This window comes from Cynocephalus volans, chromosome 11, assembly GCF_027409185.1.
Source record: "Cynocephalus volans isolate mCynVol1 chromosome 11, mCynVol1.pri, whole genome shotgun sequence".
Taxonomy (NCBI): Eukaryota; Metazoa; Chordata; class Mammalia; order Dermoptera; family Cynocephalidae; genus Cynocephalus; species Cynocephalus volans.
In genome coordinates, this window is record NC_084470.1 from 22,905,760 (window position 1) to 22,926,693 (window position 20,934).

The following is a 20,934-nucleotide window of genomic DNA, read 5'->3' on the forward strand; positions in this document are numbered from 1 at the left end:
AAAAGGACTGACGCATCAAGAAGACATAACAATCATAAATATGTACTCACCCAATGTTGGAGCAGCCAGATTTATAAAACAAACTCTATTAGACCTAAAGAAGGAAATAGACACTAATACCATAATAGCAGGGGACCTGAACACCCCACTGTCAATATTAGACAGATCATCTAGGCAAAGAATCAGAAGAGAAACACAAGATCTAAACAATACTCTAGACCTATTGGTATTGGAAGATATCTATAGAAAATTCCATCCAACAACCTCTTCTCATCATTCTTCTCATCAGCACATGGAACATTCTCCAGGATAGATCACATATTAGGTCACAAATGAAGTCTCAATAAATTCAAAAAAATTGGAATTATCCCATGTATTTTCTCAGACCACAATGGATTAAAACTAGAAATTAATAACAAACGAAACTCTGGAAACTATACAAACACATGGAAATTAAACAGCATTCTACTTAATGACATATGGGTCCAAGAAGAAATCAAGCAGGAAATCAAAAAATTTATTGAAACTAATGAAAATAATGATACATCATACCAAAACCTGTGGGATACTGCAAAAGCAGTATTAAGGGGGAAATTCATTGCATTAAATGCTTACCTCAGAAGAATGGAAAGATGGCAAGTGAACAACCTAACACTTCACCTTAAAGAACTAGAAAAACAAGAACAATCCAAATCTAAAGTTGGCAGACGGAAAGAAATCATTAAGATCAGAGCAGAACTGAATGAAATTGAAACCGAAAAAACAATACAAAAGATCAATGAATCAAAAAGTTGGTTTTTTGAAAAGATAAATAAAATTGACAAACCATTAGCATGGCTAACAAAAGAAGAGGGAAGATTCAGATAACAAAATTAGAAATGAAAAAGGCGATATTACAACTGATGCATCTGAACTACAAGGAATCATTTGAGACTACTATAAACAAGTATACGCCAACAAATTTGAAAATCTGGAGGAAATGGATAAATTTCTGGACACACACAAGCTCCCAAAACTGAACCATGAAGACGCAGAAAATTTGAACAGACCAATAACAATAAAGGAGATTGAAGCTGTTATCAGAAGGCTCCCAACAAAGAAAAGCCCAGGACCAGATGGATTCACAGCAGAATTTTACCAAACATTCAAAGAGGAATTGACACCGATTCTTTACAAACTATTCCAAAAGATTGAAACAGACGCAAATCTCCCAAACTCATTCTATGAAGCAAACATCATCCTGATACCAAAACCAGGTAAAGATATAACCAAGAAAGAAAACCACAGGCCGATATCCTTGATGAATATAGATGCAAATATCCTCACTAAAATACTAGCAAACAGAATACAGCAACACATACGTAAAATTATTCATCACGATCAAGTGCGATTCATCCCAGGGATGCAAGGTTGGTTCAACATATGCAGATCAATAAATGTGATACACCATATTAATAAAGTCAAGCACAAGTACCATATGATCATCTCTATAGATGCTGAAAAAGCATTTGATAAAATTCAGCACTCATTCATGACAAAGACCCTCTATAAGTTAGGTATAGAGGGAAAGTATCTCAACATAATTAAAGCCATATATGACAAACCCACTGCCCATATCATCCTGAATGGGGAAAAGCTGAAAGCTTTTCCTCTAAGAACAGGAACTAGACAAGGATGCCCACTCTCACCACTCCTATTCAACATAGTGTTGGAAGTACTAGCCAGAGCAATCAGAGAAGAGAAGGAAATAAAAGGCATCCAGATTGGAAAAGATGAAGTCATACTGTCCCTGTTTGCAGATGACATGATCCTATATAACGAACAGCCTAAAACCTGTACAAAAAAACTCTTGGAGGTGATAAATGATTTCAGCACAGTGGCAGGATAAAAATGAACACACAAAAATCAGTAGCATTTCTTTTCTCCAATAGTGAACATCAGCACAACAAGAAATCAAGAAAGCCTGCCCATTTACAATGGTCACCAAAAAAATAAAATACTTAGGAATTGAGTTAACCAAGGAGGTGAAAAATCTCTGTAATGAGAACTACAAACCACTGCTGAGGGAAGTTAGAGAGGATACAAGAAGATGGAAAGATATCCCATGCTCTTGGATTGGAAGAATCAACATAGTGAAAATGTCCATACTACGCAAAGTGATATACAAATTCAATGCAATCCCCATCAAAATCCCAAAGACATTTTTCTCAGAAATGGAAAGAACTATCCAGACATTTATATGGAATAATAAAAGACCATGCGTAGCGAAAGCAATGCTGAGCAAAAAAAAATAAAGCTGGAGGCATAACACTACCCAACTTTAAGCTATACTACAAAGCTATAATAACCAAAACAGTATGGTACTGGCATAAAAACAGACACACCGATCAATGGAATAGAATAGAGAATCCAGAAATCAGCCCACACGCCTATAGCCATCTGATCTTTGACAAAGGCACCAAGCCTATTCACTGGGGAAGGGACTGTCTCTTCAGCATATGGTGCTGGGATAACTGGATATCCATATGCAGGAGAATGAAACTAGATCCATACCTCTCACCGTATACTAAAAGCAACTCAAAATGGATTAAGGATTTAAATATACACCCTGAAACAATAAAACTTCTTAAAGAAAACATAGGAGAAACACTTTAGGAAATAGTACTGGACACAGACTTCATGAATACGACCCCAAAAGCACAGGTAACCAAAGGAAAAATAAACAAATGGGATTATATCAAACTAAAAAGCTTCTGCACAGCAAAAGAAACAATTAACAGAGTTAAAAGACAACCAACAGAGTGGGAGAAAATATTTGCAAAATATACATCTGACAAAGGATTAATATCCAGAATATATAAGGAACTCAAACAACTTTACAAGAAAAAAACAAGCAACCCAATTAAAAAATGGGCAAAAGAGCTAAGTAGGCATTTCTCTAAGGAAGATATACAAATGGCCAACAGACATATGAAAAAATGCTCAACATCACTCAGCATCCGGGAAATGCAAATTAAAACCACACTGAGATACCATCTCACCCCAGTTAGGATGGCTAAAATCCAAAACACTCTGAACGATAAATGCTGGCGAGGTTGCGGAGAAAAAGGAACTCTCACACATTGTTGGTGGGACTGCAAAATGTTGCAGCCTCTATGGAAAATGGTATGGAGGTTCCTCAAACTATTGCAGATAGATCTACCATATGACCCAGCTATCCCACTGTTGGGAATATACCCAGAGGAATGGAAATCAACAAGTCGAAGGTATACCTGTTCCCCAATGTTCATTGCAGCACTCTTTACAATAGCCAAGAGTTGGAACCAGCCCAAATGTCCATCATCGGATGAGTGGATTCGGAAAATGTAGTATATCTACACAATGGAATACTACTCAGCTATAAAAACGAATGAAATACTGCCATTTGCAACAACATGGATGGACCCTGAGAGAAGTATATTAAGTGAAATCGGTCAGGCACAGAAAGAGAAATACCACATCTTCTCACTTATTGGTAGTAGCGAAAAATTAATATATAAATTCACACACACACACACACACACAAAAAAAACTGGGGGTGGGGGGAGAAGATAAAACAACCACAGTTACTTGAAGTTGATACGACAAGCAAACAGAAAGGATATTGTTGGGGGGGAGGGAGGAGAGGGAGGAGGGAGGGAGGTTTTGGTAAGGGGCAACAATAATCAACCACAATTTATATCGACAAAGTAAAATTAAAAAATAAATACATAAATAAACTTAAAAAAAAATGATGGAGTGGCAGGTTGTAGCACAGGGCTTGACATATATAACTGGCCCCTAGGAATCATTTATGTAAGTGATAGAGGAGGAGAAATATTTTATTAAATGCAAAGATCGCATAATAAGCATTTCTTCATTTGGAATGGTGGAAAATGGGGATATTTAGATCAGTGGATTGGATTATGAAAAGATCATTGTTCAGGCCATATTTCAGAATTATTATTTTTTTGGTTGGGGGCTGCTGACTGGTAATGGGGATCTGAACCCTTGACCTTGGTGTTATCAGCACCATGCTCTAATCAAGTGAGCTAATTGGCCAGCCCCCATCTAAGAATTTTGATATCAGTGGGAAAAGTATATCCTCCCACTCTTTTTTTTTCTTTTAATTATCTCTTTTTTTTAAAAAAATTTTATTTTGTCGATATACATTGTGGCTGATTATTGCTCCCCATCACCAAAACCTCCCTCCCTTCTCCCTCCCCCCCTCCCCCCCAACAGTGTCCTTTCTGTTTGCTTGTCATATCAACTTCAAATAATTGTGGTTGTTATATCTTCTTCCCCCCCCCGTTTGTGTGCGTGTGTGTGTGTGTGTGTGTGTGTGTGTGTGTGAATTTATATATTAATTTTTAGCTCCCACCAATAAGTGAGAACATGTGGTATTTCTCTTTCTGTGCCTGACTTGTTTCACTTAATATAATTCTCTCAAGGTCCATCCATGTTGTTGCAAATGGCAGTATTTCATTCGTTTTTATAGCTGAGTAGTATTCCATTGTGTAGATGTACCACATTTTCCGTATCCACTCATCTGATGATGGGCATTTGGGCTGGTTCCAACTCTTGGCTATTGTAAAGAGGGCTGCGATGAACATTGGGAAACAGGTATACCTTCGACTTGATGATTTCCATTCTTCTGGGTATATTCCCAACAGTGGGATAGCTGGGTCGTATGGTAGATCTATCTGCAATTGTTTGAGGAACCTCCATACCATTTTCCATAGAGGCTGCACCATTTTGCAGTCCCACCAACAATGTATGAGAGTTCCTTTTTCTCCGCAGCCTCGCCAGCATTTATCGTTCATAGTCTTTTGGATTTTAGCCATCCTAACTGGGGTTAGATGGTATCTCAATGTGGTTTTGATTTGCATTTCCCGGATGCTGAGTGATGTTGAGCATTTTTTCATATGTCTGTTGGCCATTTGTATATCTTCCTTAGAGAAATGCCTACTTAGCTCTTTTGCCCATTTTTTAATTGGGTTGCTTGTTTTCTTCTTGTACAGTCGTTTGAGTTCCTTATATATTCTGGATATTAATCCTTTGTCAGAAAACCTCTACAAAAAACCTGCTAGAATTGATAAATGATTTCAGCACAGTAGCAGGATACAAAATCAACACTCAAAAATCAGTAGCATTTCTTTTCTCCAATAGTGAACATGCAGAAAGAGAAATCAAGAAAGCCTGCCCATTTACAATAGCCACCAAAAAAATAAAATACTTAGGAATTGAGTTAACCAAGGAGGTTAATTATCTCTTTTTGTATATGCCTTGATGTTGCTGGCGACTGAATCTAGGCTGAGTGAATGACTCAGATTGAGTATACAGTTGGCCCTTGAACAATGAGGAGGTTAAGGGTGTGGAACCCTGCACATTTGGAAATTCTCGTATAACTATTGACTCCTCGACTTAACTACTTTACTAATAGCCTAGTGATTGCCTGCTGGTAGGTAGGCTCCTTAACTGTTCGGTTAGATATGTCATGCATTCATGACCCACCCAACGAAAAAAATTTCCAATGTATTTATTGGGAAAAAAAAAAATCCATGTATAAGTGGACCCATGCAGTTCAAACCTGTGTTGCTCAAGGGTCAACTGTATTGTCACACCACAAGAGGAATGGAGTATATATATATATATATATATTTAGATTAATCAGCATCAATTTACTGCTACTACTAGAAAATTTTACAGGTGAGTAAATTTTATAAATTAGTTTTGTATATGAATAAGTAATGCTCTCTGAAGTAACATTACTTATGAAGACCAGCTCAGTCTTATGTCTGTAATATATACATTTACTTTTTTTATACATCTAAGCATATACGTTATATGTGAATACATTATACATGTATGCATATTAATATATATGTAGTCTTTAGTTAAGATTTCTGATGCTGTAAATTCTTAGCCTTGTATGTAGGCTTGACCTTTGTTTTTGTTAGAACCTCATTTACAGAGACAGTAGTACATTGCTTCATAGCATATCTGTTCGTGTGATACATTTAAGATTAACTTTTAAAATTGAGGTGAGTGAATAGAGAATTGAGGTCGGGCTCTGGGAACTCCTCTTTCTTTGCAGTAAGGTTTCCTTACACTTGCAAACCTGTTGTTGAGAATCCATCCTCCCCTTCCTTTCACTCTTCCTGCCCCAGTCACTACCCGTTATTGCCAATAACCGTTCCTCTTTCTTCTTTCACAAAAAAGGTTTTATTTATATCTTGTGGTTAATTATTGATTCTGCCTGTGGCCCAGCTTCAGTAATCATTCTCTCTGATAAGTGGAAAAAAGATAAAATTGTTTCAATGGGTGCCACAGACTTAATAGCAGGAGCAGAGGTGGTGCTAGAAAAGTGGAAAGAATACCAGGCTGGGAATCAGTAGACTCAGCTTCTTTTTCTCATTGCCAGTAACTAGTTACGTAGTCCATAGAAGTCCATCTTGGTTAAAGTGAGGCCATGGAACAAGTGATTTCCAAGATCACTTTCAAATCTAATGTTCTTTTTATGGTTCATTCATTGTACCAACCCTGGTTTAAAGATATGGAGATAAATAAATTTCTGGCCTTGAGTGAGACTCAGTGAACAATGACACTATATTGTGATAAGTGCTATAATAGGAGAATATGTAAAGTGCTTTTTGCACAAACTGAGGGGGCTTCCTCTTGGAGGTCATATTTGAGTTCATTCTTGCAGAACAAATAGCCCCATGCAAGGCGAGAAGAAGGACATTCTAGGAATAGGAAATCACAGAGGAATGAGTAAGGATTGCATGTTTGGGAATGGTCAGTGATGGGTGAGAATGGAATATGGAGTTTTTGGAGAAAGCTTAGTAGTATGAAATTTGGGGTAGGGAAAGGATAGGTAGGGCCAGATTCTGGAAGGCCTTATATGTCATTCCAAAGACTCTGGATTTTAAAGTTTGCTTGAAGAGTTTTGAAATGAAAGGCACATAATCAGACTTGTGTTTTTTATAAAGATCACTTGGCGGCAGTGTGGAAGATGGATTCGTTGGAGTATGTGAAGTTGAGGCAGGGAGATAAGCTAAAAACTCTCTCCATTCATGATGAGAAATGAAGGTTAAACTAAGGCAGGAGTAGTTGTGGGAAAAAAACCTAAAGGGTGGAGTTGGCAGATTTTTAGAAGCTACATGTGGGGAGACTGACTTGATGTGGAATGGCGGTAAAGAGGAATCTAGATGGTTTCAAGGTCTGGTTTCTGAGTGGAATAATGGTGCCAGCATAGAAGAGAATAAGGGATGTGGGAGGAAGAGCATGCTTTCAGGTGGAGATTTAAGGGAGATAAATTTGCATTTGCTCATGTTAAGCTTGCGTTGTGGGCTGGCCGGTTAGTTCACTTGGTTAGAGAGCATGGTGCTGAAAACACCCTGTACCGGCCAGCCACCAAATAAACACAAAACCACACCAAAACTAAAATGCTTGAGTAGTCTGTGGACAAAGAAAAAAAAAAAAAGAGAAATGAGTTTCCTAGTAGGCAGTTACATATTTGGGTCTGAAGCTCAGGCGAGAAATATTTGAGCTGGAAACATATTCAGAAGTCACCAGTTTATAAATGGTAGTTTAAACAGCTTTATGGGCAAATTACTCTGAAAGGAGTATGTAGAGCAGTTGTAAACTTTAGGTAGTGTCATATTTTTGTTTAAAAAGGGGAAAAGGTTCATGATCCCCAAAAGATTATGCAACAACTTGTGTCTGTGCATTTATGTATCAACAGATTTTCAAAGGGGTGTGTAACCCAGTAAAGATTACTAAGGAATACTGGAAGGGAGTAAGGAGAGTTGGTCCTATTACAGAAACATGGGGAATAGTAAAATTAAGGAGGGGACAGAAGAAAAGGATGTAGAAGAGATGGAGGAGACAGTAATGTTAGGGGAGAAGTGATGAGAGCATTTCAAAGAAGAATGATCAACTAGAAATGCCCATTTGATTTGGGATAAGCAGTGGTTGCCTTATGGAAGACTGATTCTGGGGAGAGACTTCAGCATTTGACTATCCAGAGAAGTTGCTGTAGGGAAGGAAGGAAGGTTGAAGGAAGAAGTGTGAGAAGATATGAATAAAGTTAGGTGGGTAACTGGAGAGGGAGGATGGGAGCCAGCATTGAAAGAAAAGAAGGGTTTGTCTTGGTGGGAAGAAGAAAAGGATAGTATTGTGTGTATATGTTGGGGAGGGGGAGTAGGTGTGTGTTGGATGAGAGATGGGGAGAGGGAGAATATTTAAATATGTAAAGCTTCTGGTAAATTTGAAAGTTCGAAAAAATTGGGGTAAATGGAAATATTCAAGCTTTTATTGGACTTTATTTTGTAACTTTTATAGAAAATCTCAACATCGAAAATAGAATACGTGTATCTATCATAAAATAGAATCTCATATATCTATCACCTCAACAATTAATGGTAACCAAATGCGAGACTCTTCATACACCCTTTGTAGATCTGGCTGTAAAAGTCTTGGAATCATCAAATTTTAGAGCTAGAAAAAACCTAGATATTTAGTCATTTTATAGCTTTAAGAAATGGAGGGCCAGGTCACTTTTAAAGGCACATCATTATTATTTATTACATGGTTTTACTCAAAATTTGTCAGACTTGGGCAGTTACAGAATTAGTAATTGTAGTGGATGCTGAGATGCACTGCCCAACTCCCCACTACAGGACTGAAGGACTTAATTCTCTTAGGTACTGGGTGTGCTGCTGGGGCTGTCAGATCTCTCTGGGAATTGGCGCTTGGCTGAAGAGAGCTACTCACTCAAGTCACATCCCCTTCCTGAGAGTAGCCTGCTTCCAAATACTGGTCCATTAAAGACCTGTCTTCTTGGACTCAACATAGGACAACCCTAACAAGCCATCTCAGCTACAGGGCTCCTTGTGGGGTTAGCTTATTTGTTCTTCGCTGTGAGTACATCCCAGCCTAGCTTGTTCTTCCTCCCATCCCTCTCTTCTTCCCTCCCTCTTCAAGTGATGATCCTGAGAAAACTCCTGATAAACTTTCAGCACACTAACCTCTTTCCTAAGAGTTTGCATGCCCAGGAACCTGACTTCTAACACTAATTTAAAATTACATTTGATTCGTAACAGAGCAATGCTTTGCTAAACTTTCAGGGATTTTACATGTACCAGCTTTTCATGTTTATGAGAAATATCCAGGTAAATGTTGAGTAATAGAATCGTGTAATAATATAATGAAAGAAAATGATTAATTTGTATAGTGCCAAATATACAGAAAACATTCATTAGGACACATTTTGAGATGGAACAGAAAGAGGAATGCGCTCTCCAACGTATTGAACAAGGATCTTGGCATGTATTTGGCTTTTCCCCCTTCCTATCAGTGTTCCGCTGCATCGTTTTTATTACCTTTTTTAAATTAAAGGGGTCCCTGACCCCTTCCCACCTGCCCCCAGTTTGAGATCAGGCTCACACTCTTTTATTGGCTTTTCTTAATTTGATATATTTTTTAAAATGGATGAGGATTTTTTCTTTTTTGATAATACTGTAGAAAATGGAAAGACATGAAGTATATTTGAAACAAATTAGATTGAGACTTTATAGAAAAGTGTTGCCCTCATGGTACAGGAAGATTTGCCAGATAGCATCTAAAACTACATTCCTGGACGGAATAATTGAAGATTTTCTGTCTGTAGCATTTGAGAGTGCCTTTCCAAGATCGAGTGTCAAATGTTTATCATTGCTTAAATTACCATCCTGTCTTCCATCCAAGAGCTTCACAGCAATGTGATTTGGCTGGCAACAAAATTCTTTTTGCTGTTAATAAAGTTATTTTTTTTTCTTATTCTGTGTTTTCTTTCTGTATATGTGACTGTAGCTGTACTTAGATGGTCAGTAAAGTTATATTTACAAACTTCGGGTTTTTGAGTATTTAAAAATAACCAGTTAGTATTCTTAAGTTTTGTTAGTAATGATTTTAAGAAAATCTCATGAATATTATTATTCCACTTTAGCAAGTGAAATTTTTGTCACTTTTATTCTTTTCCTCCTTTTGCCTTAAGTAAGAGCTTTGATATGAATTTCTCCTGTAGCTTTTTATCTTCTAATTTATTTTTGGTGTGTGTCCATTTGTTGGGAAGCAAATTTAGATTGTGATGGAAAGCATGTTTTATTGAATTACTATGTAGAAATCTATCCTTTATGATATCTCTTCTGTTTCATATCGGTGTCATTAGTAAAAGCAGAAAACTGCTTCCTTCTTTTGTTGAGGAGTGCCTATCCCTTGTATGGAGACAGGGGCAAGCTGATTTGAGACCTAGTTACAGTTTATTTTGGTGTTGTGTATCTCTCTCAAACTTATGCTGCTCTGTAGATCTTGATGCTGGCTGGCAGTGGTTTTTGTCAGGGGCAGGGATGAGGGTGAATGCAAGCCATTCTAATTGCTTTGGTATGTTAATACTGTAAAGTAGTGATTTGAATGATCTCTGTTAAATCTGTTTAATAAAAAGTTTATGGCCCTAAAAGCATGCTGATTGAGGAAGGAAAGTATAATTTTTGGGGGGCAGTTTACAAGGAGTTTGTTGTTATTGTTATTTTTGAAAGTTTTTTATTGAAACATAATGATTATATTTGTGGAGTGAGAAATGTATGATTTATAAAAAGTTTTTTTTTTTTTTTTTTTTTTTTTAAAGATGACGGGTAAGGGGATCTTAACCCTTGACTTGGTGTTGTCAGCACCACGCTCAGCCAGTGAGCGAACCGGCCATCCGTATATGGGATCCGAACCCGGGGCCTTGGTGTTATCAGCACCGCACTCTACCGAGTGAGCCACGGGCCGGCCCCTATAAAAAGTTTTTTGATGGCTGTATTAAAGCCCTTTCTAGAGCTTTAAAAGTTTTTATCTCTTAAATCTTAATCTGTTTTAAAAATTATTTAAAATTGTTAATTTTGTTAGGTGCAATAATGGCATCACACTTACATAAAGAAGTTATTTTGTAGAGTCTTATGCTGATGCGTATAGAGGTGAATTAATATCTGCAGTTTGCTTTGAAATACTTTTGAACAAAAGATTGGTAGGCGAACCAAACGTGGCATAATCTTGATAATTATGTAATCTCAGTGATGAGTATATATCAACAGTTGACCACAAAGAAACCTATAAATTCCCCCAAATAGAAATTATTACTTAGATTTTTTGAATGCTTACTATGTACTAAAGGCTTCACGTATTATCTTCATTTAACTCTCAGGACAAACATCTGAGATAGGCATTATTATTATCTCAGTTTTATGAGTAAAACAAGCTGTAGGTTAAATACTCTGCCCCAGATCATATAGCCCAAAAAAGGCAGAGCAGGGATTTAAACCCCAGCCCTATGATTCAGGCATTCAGGCTGTTAACCACTATGGAGTATGCCAGTATGCTTTCCCATAGCCTTTAATCATAAGGCGGGAAAACTAGTAAGAGTTAAAAACAGCAGTGGTGTAAATGATCCAACAATAAATATCCCAACCATTTGGGAATTTAAAAAATTTCTCTAAGAAGACAATGAAAGCAATGATAAGAAAAACCCTATGCAATAGGCAATAGCGCCCCCCCCCCCCAGCCCCCTTGTTTTGCTTTGTGGGGTTTCATGTTACCCGTGGTCAACAATGGCCCAAAAATATTAAGTGGAAAATTTCAGAAATAAACAATTTATAAGTTTTAAATTACCCACCATTCTGAGTGGCGTGATGAAATTTTGTGCTGTCCTGCTCCATCCTGCCTGGATGTGAATCATCCCTTTGTCCCGTGTTCTGTATAATCTACCTGCCTGTTAGTCAGTAGCCTCAGTTATCAGATCGTCTGTCATGGTATGGCAGTGCTTGTGTTCAGGTAACCCTTATTTTACTTAATAATGGCCCCAAAGTGTTAAGAGTAGTGATGCTGGCAGTTCGGATATGCTAAGGAGAAGCTGTAAAGTGCTTTCTTTAAGTGAAAAGGTGAAAGTTCTTGACTTAATAAGAAAAGAAAAAAAGTTCGTATGCTGAGGTTGCCAAGATCTACAATAAGAATGAATCTTCTATCCCTGAAATTGTGAAGAACGAAAAACAAATTCATGTTAGTTTTGTTGTCTCACCTCAAACTGCAAAAGTTACAGCCACAATATGTGATAAGTGCTTAGTTAAGATGGAAAAGGCATTAAATTTGTGGGTGGAAGACATGAACATAAATGTGTTTTGATTGACACTAATTGGGTTTGGTGCTATCTGGTTTCAAGCATCTTTGTGGGGGTCCTGGAAAGTATTCCCTATGGATAAGGTGGGGGCTACTGTTTAAGTCCTTTAAGATGCTTGGTCGTTTAGGGAGTGTTTTAACTGACATGACTGGTAAAAAGGTCAGTGATGAAATTAAGGCAAGAAGAGGTAATTTTTAGTTATCTATCACTTAGCTTGTATAATTTGCAAATCATGAGGGTTACAGAATGGTAATGTTCAAATTATGTAATTCTGTCTTCATTTACTAGCTGGATTATTCCCACAAAGAGAAACTTCTCATCTACGATTTGGTTATTTGGTGGTGTAGTTCATGTAGTTAAACCAGGACAAAAACTTTATTCTTGCTCTTTATTTACTATCAAACTAATAACCCCCTCCGCACTTTCTTAGATGAAGTTAAGGGTACTCTGTAAGGGATTTCTGCATTGGCATTGGGTAGAGAGTTGGATTCTGTAACTACTGGTGCCTTGTTTTCAGTTTTATTTTTCAATTTTAGAGTTGAAACCACAATCTGATTTTGGAACATTTTCATAACCCCTGAAGTTCCATTGTGCCCATTTACAGTTAATCCCTGCTCTCACTCTCAGCCCTAGGCAACCACTGTTTCTGCTTTTCTGTCTTTCTGGGCATTTTGTATAAATGGTATTATACAGTAATGTACTCTTTTGCATCTGGCTTTTTTCACTTAGTATAATGTTTTTGAATTTCATCCTTGTTGTGGCATGTACCAGTAGTTTGTTGCTTTTAATTGCTGAACAGTATTCATTCTATGAATGTACTGTTTTTTTGATCACTCACCAGTTAATGGATATTTGGAGTGTGTCCAGTTTTTGGCTCTTATGAATAATGCTGCTGTGCACATTCACATACATTTATCTGTGTGGACATGTGTTTTAATTTCTCTTCAGATAAGTTTCTAGGAGTAGAATCGCTGGGTTGTATGGTAAATTTATGTTTAACTTTTAAAGAAACTACCAAACTTTTCCAGTGTGATTGTACTATTTTACCCCTCATTAGCGATGTATACAAAGGTTCCAGTTTCTCCATATCTTTGTCAACTCTTGGTATTGTCATTTTGAATTTAGCCATTCTAACAGGTGTGTTAGTAGTATGCTGTGGTTTTACTATCCCTAATAACTAATAATATTGAGCTTATTTTCATGTACTTATTTGTCATTCATATTTTTTCTATGGTGAAATGCTATTCAGGTCTTTTTGCCTGCTTTTAAAACTGCATTGTCGTTTTCTTACTGATTTGTAGGAAGATTTAAAAAAAAAAAAAATGTAGTTACAGCCCTTTATTGGGTATGTGATTTATACATATTTTCTTCCTGTCTGTGGCTTATCTTTTCATTTTCTTAACAGTGTCATTTGAAGCACACGTTTTAATTTTGAGGAAATCCATTTTAGTATTTTTTCCTCTTGTGTGGATTGTGCATTTGGTGTCACATCTCAGAGCACTTTGCTCTATCCAAAGTCACGAAGATTATCTCCATTGAATGTTTTCTTCTAGGATTTTTAAGGTTTAGCTCTTACATTTAGGGCTGTGATAATTTTGAGTTAAAATTTTTTTCTTTTGTAATAGACTTTATTTTTATAGCAGTTTTAGTTTTACAGAGAAATTGAGCAGAAAGTACAGATAGTTGCCATACTGCCCCTCCCCCCATTTCTCGTTATTAACATGTTGTTACATTAGTGTGGTGCATTTGTTATAATTATAAGCCAATATTTATATATTATTATTAACTCATTTTTACATTAGGGTTCCATCTTTGCTGTATAATTCATTTTGAATTAATATTTTGTGTATGTTGTAAGGTGTAAGGGTCTGAGTTTGTGTTTTTTTATTTTTTGATATCTTGCATCTGGATATCAAATTTTGTCTCACACACTGTGTTGAAAATACTCTCTTTTCCCCATTGAATTATCTGGCACCCTTGTCACACATATTAGTTGAACATAAATGTAAGAATTTCTTTCGGTACTCTCAGTTCTGTTCCATTCATCTATATGCGTATGCTTTTGCCATTACCGCACTTTCTCTATTATTGTGGCTTTATAGTAAAATTTGGAATTCAGTAGGGTAAGTCCTCCAGCTTTGTTGTTTTTCAGAAGTGTTTTGGCTATCCTAGGTCCTCTGTGATTCAATATGAATTTTAGAATCAGCTTGTTAATTTCTTTAAAAAACAACAACAACAACAAAAAATAGTTGAGATTCTGATAAAGATTGCATTGAATTTATAGGTCAACTTGGGGGGAAATCCATGAACATGAAAAGTAGCTTAATTTAAATTAACATCTTTCAGCAGTTTTGTAATTATGAGTGTAGAAGTCTTGTACTTTAAGGTTTCGAAGTGTTTTTAATATATTCTTGATGGTATTGTGAATAGGATGTGTTTTGAAAATTATTAATTTCTGAGTGTTCATTACTATTACAGAAATACAAAATGCAACTGACTTTTGTATAGTGTATACAGTGGCCCCTCAGTATCCTTGGGCAGTTGGTTCCAGGCCCTCCCTTAGGTACCCAAAACCATGTATGCTCAAGCCCCTGATGTAAAATGGCATAGTATTTGCATATAATCTGCACACACTCTCTCTTATACTTTAAATCATTTCTAGATTACTTATAATTCCTAGTGCAATGTAAATGCCATGTAAATAGTTGTTATACTGTATTTAGGGAATAATGACAAGAAAAAAGTCTACATGTTCAGTACAGTTGCAGTTTTTTCCCAAATATTTTCAATCTGTGGTTGGTTGAATCCACAGATGTGGGACCCACGGATATGGAGGGCTGACTGTATTAAATTTGTGCTATGACCTTGCTAAACTTGCTTTTACTGGTTCTAGTAGTTTTTGTGTATGGATTTGTTGGGATTTTCTGTGTACAGAATCGTGTTATGTGTTACTAAATAGTTTTACTTCTTTTCCATCTTGATGCCTTTAGTTTTTTCTTTTTCTTTTTTGATGTTACTGCACTAGCAAGAACCTTGAGTACAATTTTGAAAGAAGTGGCAAAGAGGCATCCTTACCTTGTTCCCGATCTTTGGGGAGAAAAGTATTCAGTGTTTCACCTTTAAGTATGATGTTGGCTGTAGGTTTTTTATAGATGCCTTCCATCAAGTTAAAGAAGTTCTATTTTTAGTTTGTTAAAAAAAACTTCTTTTGATTGTGAATGGGTGCTGTTGAATATTTTGTTATGGATTTTTGTGTCTATGTTCATGAGGGATTTTGGTCTGTATTTTCTTGTATCTGGCTTTGGTGTTGGGGTAGTTTACTGGCCTTAAAAGGATGAGTTGGGAAGTGTTTTCTCCTCCTCTGTTTTCAAGTGTTTATTTGTTAGAATTTATCAGTGAAGGCATTTAGCCCCGGAGTTTTCTTTTGAGGAAGATTTTCATGTACTATTTCAATTTCTTGTTATCATAGGTTTATTCAGGCTTTCAATTTTTTCTTGAGTCAGTTTTGGTCATTTGTGTCTATACAGAAATTTGTCTATTTCATCTATTTAATTTGTTGGCAACAAGCTGTTTGTAGTATTTCCTTAATCCTTTAGATTTTGGTAGAATACTGGTGATATTGTGACTTCTTTCATTCCTGATTTTAGCAATTTGTATCTTCTTTTTTTATTGGTAATTCTTACTAAGGTTTGCCAAACTTTTAAAAATTTTAAACAACCAACTTTTGGTTTTATTGATTGTTCTCTGGTTTTTCTGTGGGTCTTTTTTTTTTTTAATTGATGTCTGCTCTATTTAATATTTATTTGCTTTATCCTGCTTAGTTTGGGTTGCTCTTCTTTTCCTATAAATGTGTAAGACAGCTTAGCTTATTGACTTGAGACCTTATTTTCTGATACAGACATTTAAAGCTGTAAATGTCCCTCTAAACACAGCTTTAGCTGCATCCCCTAAATTTTGATATGTTGTTTTTCATTTTTATTCAGTAAATGTTTTCTAATTTCCCTAGCTATGTTTTGGATTCATGGATTATTTTGGTATATGTTTACTTTCCAAGTATTTGGGGATTTTCCTGATTTCTTTCTGTTGATTTCTAATTTGTTGTGGTTGGAGAATATTCTTTGTGTGATTTATGAGAAAAGTATTTGTTTTTGGTAATTACTAATTATTTGTCTAAATTGGGAACCAAGGAGCAGTTGCCTTTTGGGGGTGGGGGGTAAGAGTGGAGATGGTTACTGGGTCTAGTTGCTTTCTCTTCCTGGTTCATATGTATGGGTCTTTTATAATTCTGGAGTTGTGTCAAGTTAGGAGACCACTTTCACTTTTATACTATATTGTTGCACTTAGGATACTTGTGGTAATGACTGTGGTCATTCTGAATTCTGTCAGAAGAATTTGAGCCCAGCGTTATGCCCTTGTTTTTTTTTTTTTTAAGTAAGTTTAAATATAATTCTTCTTCCAATTTTGATTTTTTTATGGAAGAATTTGAGTTTAGTAGTATTTTTTTTCTTTCTTTTAATAAATGAACATAATCCTTTTCCATTGTAATTACATTTTTATCTTTTCCTTAACATTGATGATTAGTGTATATACAACAAAAACTGGTTGAAATTATATTTTTTTCTGTGAAGATGCCTTTGTGTACTGATTAATTAACACCCTCAAGACTATCTTTTATGAGGACAGGGACTCATAAGTAAGTCTCTCTTACTTATATCTTCTTCCTAGCATCCAACACAAAATAATCATTGTGATGTTACAGTGTGTTTTAGTATTACAGTTTTGCCTTATGCTGAGGTCCCAAGGGTTTTTATTATGCCCTAGTTTGTGCTTTTGGTGCCTGATCTTCACTTCTTTAACTTTATAGCCATTGGAGAAGAGGATAAAAAGGTGGACCAGAACATACTGTTTGGGGGAGATACATAGAATTAAGGAAGACTCTCATTTGAGATACAGGAATAGGAAATATGGCATGGAAGTGAAGTGAGCTGTTAAGTGTTTTTTGGTTTCTCACAAGGTATTTTTTATTTGGTCTAGTGAACTTATCTCATTTTTGATAGGTTACTTATAATGTCACCTTAACTTCAGTATATGTAACCATAAATTGATTTTACTAAAGTGTTTGCTTTCCTCCTTTTCCCCCTTTAGGACATTTGCTACAAGATCCTATTGCACCTACCAACTCCACCTGCCAACACTATGTCTGCAAAACTTGTAAAGGCAAGAAAATGATGATGAAACCTTCATGTAGCTGGTGCAAAGACTATGAGCAGTTTGAAGAAAACAAACAGTTAAGCATCCTAGTGAACTGCTACAAAAAACTATGCGAATATATAACACAGACTACATTGGCACGGGATATAATCGAAGCAGTCGACTGTTCTTCTGATATTTTGGCTTTGCTTAATGATGGATCATTGTTTTGTGAGGAGACAGAAAAACCCTCAGATTCATCGTTTACTTTGTGTTTGACACATTCCCCTTTACCTTCAACCTCAGAACCCACGACTGATCCTCAAGCTAGTTTATCGCCAATGTCTGAAAGCACCCTTAGCATTGCTATTGGCAGTTCTGTTATCAATGGTTTGCCTACTTATAATGGGCTTTCAATAGATAGATTTGGTATAAATATTCCTTCACCTGAACATTCAAATACAATTGATGTATGTAATAACACTGTTGACGTAAAAACTGAGGATCTATCTGACAGCCTGCCACCTGTGTGTGACACAGTAGCCACTGACTTATGCTCCACAGGCATTGATATCTGTAGTTTCAGTGAAGATATGAAACCTGGTGACTCTCTGTTACTGAGTGTTGAGGAAGTACTTCGCAGCTTAGAAACTGTTTCAAATACAGAGGTTTGTTGCCCAAATTTGCCACCGAACTTGGAAGCTACTGTATCCAATGGACCTTTTCTGCAGCTTTCTTCCCAGTCTCTTAGCCATAATGTTTTTATGTCTACCAGTCCTGCACTTCATGGGTTATCATGTACAGCAGCAACTCCAAAGGTAGCAAAATTGAATAGGAAACGATCCAGATCAGAAAGTGACAGTGAGAAAGTTCAGCCACTTCCAATTTCTACCATTATCCGAGGCCCAACATTGGGGGCATCTGCTCCCGTAACAGTGAAACGGGAGAGTAAAATTTCTCTTCAACCTATAGCAACTGTTCCCAATGGAGGCACGACACCCAAAATCAGCAAAACTGTACTTTTGTCTACTAAAAGCATGAAGAAGAGTCATGAACATGGATCCAAGAAATCTCACTCTAAAACCAAGCCAGGTATTCTAAAAAAAGACAAAGCAGTAAAGGAAAAGATTCCTAGTCATCATTTTATGCCAGGAAGTCCCACCAAGACTGTGTACAAAAAACCCCAGGAAAAGAAAGGGTGTAAATGTGGGCGTGCTACTCAAAATCCAAGTGTTCTTACATGCCGAGGCCAACGCTGTCCTTGCTACTCTAACCGCAAAGCCTGCTTAGATTGTATATGTCGTGGCTGCCAAAACTCCTATATGGCCAATGGCGAGAAGAAGCTGGAGGCATTTGCTGTGCCAGAAAAGGCCTTGGAGCAGACCAGGCTCACTTTGGGCATTAATGTGACTAGCATTGCTGTGCGTAACGCTAGTACCAGCACCAGTGTAATTAATGTCACAGGGTCCCCAGTAACCACATTTTTAGCTGCCAGTACACATGATGATAAAAGTTTGGATGAAGCTATAGACATGAGATTCGACTGTTAAATCAGTGGGTCTTTAAACCTACCTCTGGTAGGGAAATAGCTACAGTTTTACGGCAGCTATGGTTCTGTTGGTTTAACTTGCCGGAGCTCCTGCATATAGATCACTTGTATCAAGTGTTTTCATTGCTAAGTTATATGTGTTAGTGTCGGGGAAATAGTTTGCAGATAATGGAGGAGTAACCCTACAACTTTATGTCCTTAGTTCTTACAGAACCTCATAGTTTGAGAACAAATGCTGATGCAACTGATTTATACAAAATGAACTTTGGCAAGGAAAATAACATTAACCTCATTGTTTATGGTCATGCTTTGTGCATAATCAAAGTTTATGATTAAATGTAATGAAGTGGTATCTAGTCGGTCCATAAAGAGTACGCTAATTTTTTGTGGAAAAGTAGCCATTAGTTTGTTCAGGAGACTCATTGCTGTCTTCAGAGGCCATTGATGTTTCTCCTGTTGAAAAGCTGATGTGTCCTGCTCAACCTTTGTGCTGACACAATACCATTTCTGATCATGAAAATTGGCTACTGGTGTATGTAGCAGTTCTTTAATCAGCAGTATTATGAAAGAAAATTTATCCCTCAGAATGTTTTAAGAACCCTGTATTTTTAAAAAGTGAACAAACTGAAATTCTGTCAGACAGCAAATGTTTAGCTGTTTATGCTACAAAACTGTGCTGAGTTGAGCCCCTTTTAAAAAGGGAAAGAATTCTAAATCCTTCCTTCACTTTGAGCAATGTTCTAATTGGATGAATGAAGTGGAGAAGAGCAGTTTTATTCTGAAGGTAATTGAATTTAGACTATATAGTATGTGACAGAATTAAAAAAAAAATACAAAAAGATTTTATTTAGAAATTGGGATTTATTCAAAATAATTTTGGAATAATGCCCGCAAACATATCCAGATTTCTGCATTATACTTATTGCCATCGGCCACTTTGATTTTTGTTTCTTCTAATAATTTGCCACATATGCTTTCTTTTTTTTTTTGGGTGCTATTCATTATGAGGGCATCTTTATAGAGGCCTAATAAAAATGCCTTTTTATGAAGCCTGTGCATTTAGGTAGGTTTGAAGCTAGGAGGATTTTCTTTAGAATGCTCTTTTGCATGTAAAGCACAAACTATGTTTCAGTTTAAATGAACTTCTTCCCTTTAACTTTTACAGGGAAGACAAGTGAGCCATAAACATTCTGTTGAAGGGAAGTCTAGTCAGTTGCGTGAAAGAGCACAGCCCAAATAAAATAAGGACTGACTAGGTGTAAAGAAATAACCTTATGATTTAAAAGAAGAGTTGCTGCTTTGACAGTGCTTATTTAAAGAAAAATACTGCTGGAAAATTCCCAATTTCTACTACGTTCACCATCTCTAGTGAGATCTGACGTATGTTGAAGTTATATTTTGATTTGGCACACAGCATGGTCAATGATGGTTACTCGCCTAGTACAAGACATGGAGAAGAAACCTTTGGACACAGAGCAGATGACACCTCCTGTTTTATAGTATATCCTGGTGTCATTTTCTGTGAATGTGGTCAGGTAGAGTTGTTTCTGTTGTTGTTTGGTTTTTTGTTTTTTTTTTTTGTTTTTTTTTTGGGTCTCTTTTGGTGGGGTGGGGGTGGGCTAAAGCCATAGGAAGAAAAATGTGATGTATGTGTCCAGTATGTACTATTTTGTTTTTGTTTTGCAAGAAGAGTTGAACTATTTTTGATAACAAGAGTAAATGGTGGAAAATGCTTCTTAGTTGTCTTGTCTTTATTTGCTTTCCAAATTTTGGAATTTATTTGATTCTTTTACATGTTAGCAATGTCTTATGAATCATGTATTTACCCAAAGTTTGTAACAGTTTTGTGTTGAACCCAGATGCCCTGCTATATAAACTTGTAAATCTGTTCTTTATTCACTAATGATATTGCAAAAATGACTAGAAATGAGATTGTACACATGGATGATTAGGATATATTTTGCAAATCTCCCCAGTTTTC

At 36.4% G+C, this 20,934-nt stretch overlaps 1 protein-coding gene across 1 annotated transcript in view; it reads left to right on the top strand.

Annotated features, from left to right (window-relative positions):
• The window catches only part of MSL2 (MSL complex subunit 2), a 38,388-nt gene extending 17,846 nt beyond the window's left edge, over positions 1 to 20,542 (top strand). The window contains exon 2 of the mRNA XM_063114315.1: positions 17,360 to 20,542. Within this exon, the coding sequence (XP_062970385.1) occupies positions 17,360 to 18,954 (1,595 nt within the window). The 3' untranslated portion in view covers positions 18,955 to 20,542. The remainder of the gene's footprint in view (positions 1 to 17,359) is intronic.
• Positions 20,543 to 20,934: the final 392 nt, after the last annotated feature.